An 8614-nucleotide genomic window follows, 5' to 3' on the forward strand; every position below is an offset into this window, starting at 1 on the left:
GTGCTTGGGAAATAATGTAACTGAGAATCTTTATTGGACAAAATCTCAGCTTATTTAAACAGTCAGTGACATTTAGTTTAATGAATGACTCTATGTCCACAGGATGGAAGCAGTGGGAAATAAGTTACAGGCTCAAAATAACAAGAATGTTAGTTGTGGGATCAGTAATTAAACTAAACACACTAACTTGTGCTGGAAATGCATCAGGATTAACAACTGAAGAATATAGAGGCAGAGGAACGTTTGATAATAAAAACAGATATAAGTAAAAAAACATCAGAGCAGAGAAAAGGTTGTTGGAAAAATATTGTATGTACAGAAATCTACTTGATAATACATTGGAAATGGTTCACTAGCACTAGAAGTCAGTTCTATTGTATTTATTTAAGTTTGTTTTGTTGTTTCTATGTTTTGGTTGCAATGATGCTGCATTGTTGACCAGGTCAGTCCTGACAAACCTGCACAAAACAGGGCCCAGGTCTGTGTTGTCTTCATACTCTGTGGTTTGTGCTGACTGTGCTGTACAGGGCAGACGAATCCTCCACAGCCTCTAATCTGTGAATGACAACATTTACTTAGAGATTTATTAAGATGAAATGTTGAGAAAATGACCTACAATATTAACTAACAGGTTGAAATAAAAAAGCTACGGCAGTAAAACAGTGGGAATAAAAACTCTGTGCAGAAAGAAAATTAAACTCTTCTGGACTCACCTCGGGGCAGCACCAGCAGTCCAGGCGTTAACGGTACTATACTCGATGCAGTCCTCATCCTCCTCCTCTTGCTTCTGGTGTCTGTCGGGCTGAGCCGGCCTGATGTTTGAGTACACGGCTTCCTCTCTGTTTTTAGAGAAGCTGATGCTGGCGTAGAAAAGCTCGTCCTGCTGCTCTGCTGCTTGTCTCTGTACTGCAGCTGAAGGGTGGTCATATTCTGATTCTACGTTTGGCTGAAGGGGAAATGTTGGATAAACTTCGATATCAGGGTCAATCATTGGACAGATTGGTGGACAGGCCACTGCCTACTTGTTATTTACAGATCACTAACATGTGCATGTGCAGACTGATCGCAGCAGGGAAAATGCCAAAGCCACATCTATTTCAGTGTGTTGGAAAACACTGTCTCATATCATAACAATATGTAATAAGCTAAAAAGAAATGATGACACAGATATTTGACTAGAAATGTATCAAATGGAAACAAACAGGAGGGTGAAGTGGAGCAAAGCTTTAGTTTGGCTGGAGAACATGATGCACATGATGTTCCTCACCTGTGCTCTGTTGTCTGGTCTCTCTCCAGGCCTGGATGGTTGTTTGGACAACCTCTTTTTTCTGGATGGGAGAATGAAACCAATAAAAAGACCAAACAACTTCCTGAATTTAACATGAACTAAAACTAAACTGCTCACCTGATCAGGATCAAGGCAGACAGGAATATGACAGCCAGGAAAACAGCAGTGACTGATCCTGCAGCTGCTAATTTCCCTGAACCTGTGAATCGTGATTAAAAGAAAACACTGATTATTAATTATGGAATTCCAGGATGTTGAAAATGAGGAAAAAGCTAAAACCCGTCTGAGATGGAGAAGATGTGAGTTTGTTTAAGAACAGGGGAAATACCACGTATGTTGACACTGTTTTCCCAGAAGTCATTCATAAGGTTTTTCACATCAAAAGTGAACTAAAGGGAAAAATCCAGCTCCTGCTGCTCCGTCACTGATGCACACAAATAATAACATCCAATAATGTGAGTGTGTTAAATGTTAGCCAGGCAACAGTCGTCTCTAAACAAGCAGTCACTGCTTTTCTGTGAACTGGATTTGCAGATGGATGTTCATTAATGACTCACCTGTTGCAAAACTCAGATATAAGGTGGTGTTATGACGTCCTCTTGTGTTCTGGGCTTCACAGTAATATTTCCCACTGTGTTCAGGTCTGATGTCAGTGATGTTGAAGGTCTGTCCTGAAGCTTTTGGTGACTCTTCATTCTCCTTGTACCAGGTGTAATTAGCTGCTGGGTTAGCATCACTGCTACAGGTCAGAGTCACTGAACTGCCCTCCACTATCTCAGCAGATGGACTCACTGACACTGACAGAAGCTTTGGACCATCTGGAGGAAAATAGAGACAAGTCTTCAATATTTGTCTGAGAGTCTGTTTTTCAGAAATAGCCAAAGTAGAGATTTTGCAACCACAAGTCAAGAGTGACACCAAAGGAGGAGGAGAAAGAAAACATGTATATTACACAACACACATGAAAAACAACATGACAAATGAATCAAACTCTGCACACACATATGATTTTACAAGAGTAGACAATATACAGTAGCAACATTTAAGACTAATGACCTGTGTTATCAACTTCATCATCAGAACTGAAGTGATTTCTAATACTCACACTGGACGTCTATGGACACACTTGAAGAGTTTGACTGTCCAAGCTGATTCTCAGACCTGCAGTAATATGTTCCACTGTCCTCAGAGCTGATGGAGGTGAACTGATAAGTCCCTTCTGGTCCATGAATCAGTGATTGGTTCTCCTTGTACCAGGTGTAATTAGCTGCTGGGTTAGCATCACTGCTACAGGTCAGAGTCACTGAACTGCCCTCCACTATCTCAGCAGAGGGACTCACTGACACTGACAGAAGCTTTGGGGGGTCTGGAAGACATGTAACAACAGATTATTGTCATCAAAATAAAAAGCATGAGTTCCAGTTGGGTCCTCAACCTCACAAAACTATTCAAAAACAGAAACATCCTACTTACATTACATTAAAAACCCAATGCATGATAAAGCAATTACATCATATACTTGTACACAAGATGCTTTTTTACTGTTACTAAGCCCAATCTGTTTTTTCTATTACTTTACAATCAGGTTAATCACCTTGGTTGTTTTGTAAATCTATTGTATATTATAAGTAACATGCTGTTGGCATTATCCAGAGTGTAAAGAAGCCACAGATCAAACATCTTTATTTTAGTATTTGCTCTTTTATGTTTGACTCACATGTCACATGAATAAAGATGGATCCAGATGTTCTCCTTCCCAGATCATTCTCAGCTGTACAGTAATACTCTCCAGAGTCAGAGGACTGGATGGAGCTGAAGTTAAACTGTTTACTGGCTGGTTGAAGACTTGGATTTCCATGTTTCTTGTACCAGGTGTATTTAGCTGCTGGGTTAGCATCACTGCTACAGGTCAGAGTCACTGAACTGCCCTCCACTATCTCAGCAGAGGGACTCACTGACACTGACAGAAGCTTTGGAGCATCTGGAGGAAAAGAGATTCTCATTACAATGTTAGACATGTCAACCAGAACCCTGGGTGTGAGACTACAGCGGCAGTTCACTCCTGATTCCTCCTGTACAGAATCCAAGGATTTACCTGGTCCTCACCAGGGCTGGAAGCTCTCCCAGCCAGACTCCTCCAAACTAGCCAAGAATGAGCTGCCTACCTGGTGCTCAACCTCCAGTTCTTTGTTCATTACACTGGTTAAACAAGACGTCCACATTAAATGGCCTATAACATCTTGTTTATTCATGAACACTGGAACAACAAATTCAACATGTTGTCAGACCTGACCCCCCTATTAGTCTGTGTCTCTCTCATTATTATCACATGTTGAAACAGTAAATTAGTGTTTTGATGTGACAATGCTGTAGTTTTATGAAACTTTACAAAGTGGTGTAAACTCACACACTGAGGCAGAGTGGTATTTCTCATGTCCTTTGAAAGCACAGTAGATGTTGTCTCCATCATAGATCAGGCCTCTGTAAGGATTTGGTCCCTGTCCTACTTCCTGTCCATTCTTGAACCAAACCAAAGAAGGATGTCCAGCTGGACTGCAGCTGCTGTGACACTTCAGCTCTGCTTCAGTGGAAGACTGGTGGACTCTTCTTATTCTGGTCACCTGAACCTGCAGAGCTGGACATTAGAAAAAAACATTAAGGGCACTGGTCACTAAAGACTCAAAACACAAATACAAAGTCACAATGTGCCAAAGTGAACTAGTAGAAATGTCTCATCTTAAGACTGGTGGGGACGTATCCAACTGCTGATGATGGCTGCAGTTTGACTCAAGTCTTAGCTTTTGATTTCTGTATGTAAATATCAGCATTTACTCATTTTCTGTAACAGTTTTTCTGCTATAAGACATTATGTAGTCACAGTTTGAGAACATGTGAGTTATTTGCTGGATAACAACAATGTCATATACACACATAAAGTATAACATAATCACTTTCCCCTTTAAATATTTATTAGTGTGTGTTGATCAGCACCTGTGACAGTCAGAGTTGTACCAGGTAAACTACTCCTCCATTCAAACCATCTGGTTTTGAATGTGAAGTGATACTGGGCTGAGTCTGTCTCTCTCAGGTCAGTGATTCTCAGAGTGGAGCGTCCTGTCTCTGGGTCAAGGACCTGAACACGACCTGCAAACTGGGAGTCTTCACTAAGGTCCTCAGGCTGTGAGGGACTCTGCCAACGACCACTACGTTCAGGACTGAACCAGAATTTAGACTGAATGTCTTTATTATAACTGTTGTAAGTACAAGAAATGTCCACTGATGATCCTTTGACTGCACAGATGCTTCTGTCAGTGTAAGTCACTCTGTTGCAGCTTTGACCTTTGACACCTGAAAAATGAAATATGTTTTAGACGATTTAAACCAGAGTTAGTGCTGCAACATGAATGAGTTACCAAATTTCATCCAGTAGTTGTAGAGTTTGTTTCACTAAACAGTAAAGTCTCAGCCTTTTATTCACCGTGGGTGTGACCAACATCATATGATTCATTCTCTGTTTTCTCTCAATACATTTTAATCCCAACTGCTATAATAGTAGTTGAGATATTTCAGTCTGGGTCAAAGTGGTGAACTGCCATTTCTACAGAAATGCTACCAGCACAGCTAAAATCCATCCAGTATACAGTATTGTAGTTGGGTTGTAAGTCTCTGCTAAATGACATTAAGTTGGTGGAAGGCTCTGGTGGAAACTCACACACTGAAGGAGATGGGAGATGTTCATATGTTGCTACAGCACAGGAATAGCTGTTTGCAGAATAAAAGGAGTCTGAATAATAATAATAATATGATCGTTTCTCTGAAGTTTTCTGTCCATTCTTGTACCAGACATAAGAAAGACGACCAGGCTGATAACACCTGCTGTGACAGTACCAGCCATGATGAAGATGAAGACAGTTTGACCTGGAGATCTGGTTATGTGGAAAAAGAAGAGGAACAGAGCAGAAATTTAGATTTAACAACATACACACATGCAGCCATGTTCATGTTACTGTTTCCAAATGTTGAATAGTTGGAAATAACTAATATAAAAATAACCTGTTTTACCTGTGACAGTCAAAGTGACTCCAGGTGAACCAGTGTAACGTCGACTTTGTTGGTTTGTGATGAACCTGAACTTGTACTGAGCTGAGTCTGTGTCTCTCAGGTCTCTGATTGTCAGAGTGCAGGTTTTAGCATCACACTGATACTGAACACGACCTGAATACTCTGACTGAGTCTTCAGATCCACTGGGTCTGTATTAGTCCATTTAGTAAACCAGACTGTTTTCTGAACTCTAACATTAGATGGGTATGTGTAGGTGCAGCTTATGTTCACTGTTGATCCTTTTATGGCACAGATGTCTTTAACAGGGTAAGTCACTCCCCAGCCATCCCTGAGCCTGCACCACTGTAACACAGAGCACATCAGCAAACATCATCATATTCATAAAAACAACAGTTTTCCATCTCTAGTTTCAGAAAATAACTAGCAAACCTCAGAATCCATCAGGTGTCTGTCATGTTTAATGGCTGTTGTAATCAGTAATATTATGCAAGTAATTATGTAATGTAATGCATGTTCTCCCTGTGCTTGTGTGGGTTTTCTCCAGGTACTCTGGTTTCCTCCCACAGTCCAAAAACATGTATGTCAGGTTGATTGGTGACTCTAAATTGCCCATAGGAGTGAGTGTGAGTGTGTGAGGTTGTTTGTCTCTATGTGGCCCTGTGATGGACTGGGGACCTGTCCAGGGTGGACCCCTGCCTTTCACCCAAAGAGAGCTGGGATAGGCTCCAGCAGGTCCCTGGGACCCTGGTTTTTTTCAATTTATATGTTGCTGCCTATTGTAAGAAATAAACCTTCTCATGTCACAGGACAGATACAGCAAACAACATCCAGACAAACGTGTCAGTCAGGTCACTGCAGGGTTAAACAACTCAGTAGCTTCGTATCAGATTTAGCTCCTATAGAAAAGTTTTGAAACATTACTACAATGTGCTGCATAAGTGTGTGGACAAAACCAAGACTTTCTTTCAGCTGCACTTAGATCATTTGTAGACTAAGAATAGAGGAAGTAAAAGTAATCACTTGTTAACATGTCAGTGATATCTACACTGTGTTTGGTCTAAACAATTATCCAAACCTCAACTAAAAATAAAGTCACATTATTAAACAACGCAAGAGAAACACAAAAATACTCACATCCAGGAAACTGGAACCATGAAATATTACACAAATAATGACAACAAAATACTTGCCAGTATATTTGTACTATGTACTTAGCTGCATTTCCCCATAGTCTAAAACAATCATTACTTCCATCCATCCTAGACGACACAAACAGACTTTTACTGTCTTTAATGTTCACAACACTGAGGCTGATGAGGTGCAACTGTCTTCCCTGTAAGACTTGCATTTTAAAAAAAGAGAAGTGAGTGTCTGGTGTTTCAGACGTTGCACAGTGTTAAACATCAAATATTCATTTACCAAAAAAAACAAACAAAAAACACCCCACAGTGAATTTCTGAATGTGCCAACTACCCTACAACATAAATGTAGATGTGCAGTACCTGAGACAGACAGAAGCAAGAGAACAAATCCACTCGCTGATGCTGTTAAACTCATAGCTGCTCCTCATGACCCTGTCCAGTCACAACACCAGGTAGATCTTAAACATGATGAAGGCTCTTAGTCAGGTAGTCCACAGCAAACACTTCATCTTCATCATAAGAGAAGGATGTGGTCTGTGCAGAACACTGCCTGTGGTTGGAACAGTTGTATTAAAGAGACAACAAGCTGTTAAAAGCTGACCTGGCTTCCTTCCTCTTTACATCATTAATATGCATGAATAGAAGAAAGACTGAAAATCCCCCAATAGAAATGAAGAAACGATTCTTGCAGTTGCTCTGGAAACAATGCATGAACATCTCAAAATAGAGTTAATGGAAATGACATTGAAAGTTATTTTCTAACATGGAACTAGCAGAGCATGTAACACTTATCTTGAGTGCAGCTTTCACAAAGAACATGTCTTCTAAAGGCAGGTCCAATGTACTTGCATCCCGTTCTACCTGATAACTGCACCGTAAATGAGAATATGTGCAATGCACGATGCTCTGGACATATTCTGAAAGTTAAAGTGAAACTCTGGTGAGACAGATTTACTGTATTTAACCCTTTTTACTTTTTTTTAGCTTTCATTCTCACGTTTTCCCCAGAGGAGGCCTGAAGGGTTCCTGCAAGCTGTGTTTCACTTTTGTGTCTGTGGGTCAGAAGTAGCTGTGTTTCATGTTCACACTAAGCACAGAGGAACATAGTCTCGATCTCAAAATGACGTTGATCATAAACCAAAGTTTTAATGGTGTTATTCATGTTCTGGCTTCCTGTATGGGACTTATTTCCTGTCTTGCCTGTTCTAGTCCCAGGTAGCTTTGGGTTAATCTATGTTGACTGGTTTCACTTGTGTCTGCTCTACTCCCTGGTTTTGCCTCCTTGTCTCTCTCCCTCAGTGTGGGTGTGTATGTGATCTAGGCAATGAGGGGATGAGCAGCACTTGGGTCCATTTGCCCTTGAGAAGGAGTTCTATATCTATCTATATATACCAGCTCTCCACTTCACTTCATTGCTGGATTGTACTGTCTGTGTTCACTGTCCATACTCACCACCTTTTGGGTTCCTGTTGTCTGTCCTCCTGGTGCTGATGTTCCGTGTTGGCAGATTCCAGTATCTCCTTGGCTCCGGTTCCCTGTGGGTGTTACCTGAGTGTTTCCTGTTCCCGGCTTCAGTCACATGTGTCTCTTCTGCTTCATGTCAGTACTTGAGTCTGGCGTATCCCTGGTTGTGTTCCTGAGTGAGCCAGCACACTCCTCTGAATCTCCATGGTCTATCTCTGTTCTTGGACTTCAGCTTCCCTGGCTTGTGGTTTCCTTTTTTCCTAAGATGCCCTGCTCTGCTGAATAACTCCATTCCTGTTTTCCATGTCTCTGAACTCCCGTGTCACACCCTGGCTCCAGCTTCAGACAAAAACTGTTTCATTTTTCAATTGACAACAAACACAAACACAGTCTCATATTATTTATTTGGAAATAAGAGAAATATTACCTGGGAGAGATAAAGTGTCTCCAGGTGAATTTTACCTTGTGTCAAAGTGCAGGTTGTACAGTCACATCAATGCTTCACACAGCCTGAATATCTGAGCCTCTTCTCAGATCCATAGGCCTTTTGTGGTGCGTTTCAGTAAAACACAAGTCTGATCACAAACCTTTTTACAGCGTATGTCCACTGTTGATCCTCTCACTGCACATATCTGAACAGAAATGCTGACACTGAAT

The 8614-nt window shown here is 41.0% G+C and overlaps 1 protein-coding gene and 1 long non-coding RNA gene across 2 annotated transcripts; both read right to left on the bottom strand.

Annotated features, from left to right (window-relative positions):
* Nucleotides 1-18: 18 nt before the first annotated feature.
* On the bottom strand, nucleotides 19-4655 carry LOC113128049 (B-cell receptor CD22-like; the record flags this gene model as incomplete). Its single annotated transcript, XM_026303092.1, has 9 exons — nucleotides 19-555; nucleotides 714-946; nucleotides 1268-1328; nucleotides 1406-1487; nucleotides 1846-2106; nucleotides 2394-2654; nucleotides 3006-3269; nucleotides 3696-3923; nucleotides 4280-4655. Coding segments are annotated over 9 exons (1830 nt in total), but the record flags the coding sequence as incomplete, so codon positions are not given.
* Nucleotides 4656-5563: 908 nt separating this feature from the next.
* Nucleotides 5564-8559, bottom strand: LOC113127679 (uncharacterized). The gene is made up of 3 exons (XR_003295462.1): nucleotides 7946-8559; nucleotides 6854-7410; nucleotides 5564-5693 (listed from the first exon to the last, which is right to left on the bottom strand). It is a non-coding gene; the product is annotated as an uncharacterized LOC113127679 (long non-coding RNA).
* Between the last annotated feature and the right edge of the window lie 55 nt (nucleotides 8560-8614).

Source organism: Mastacembelus armatus, chromosome 1, assembly GCF_900324485.2.
Source record: "Mastacembelus armatus chromosome 1, fMasArm1.2, whole genome shotgun sequence".
In the NCBI taxonomy this organism is placed as follows: Eukaryota; Metazoa; Chordata; class Actinopteri; order Synbranchiformes; family Mastacembelidae; genus Mastacembelus; species Mastacembelus armatus.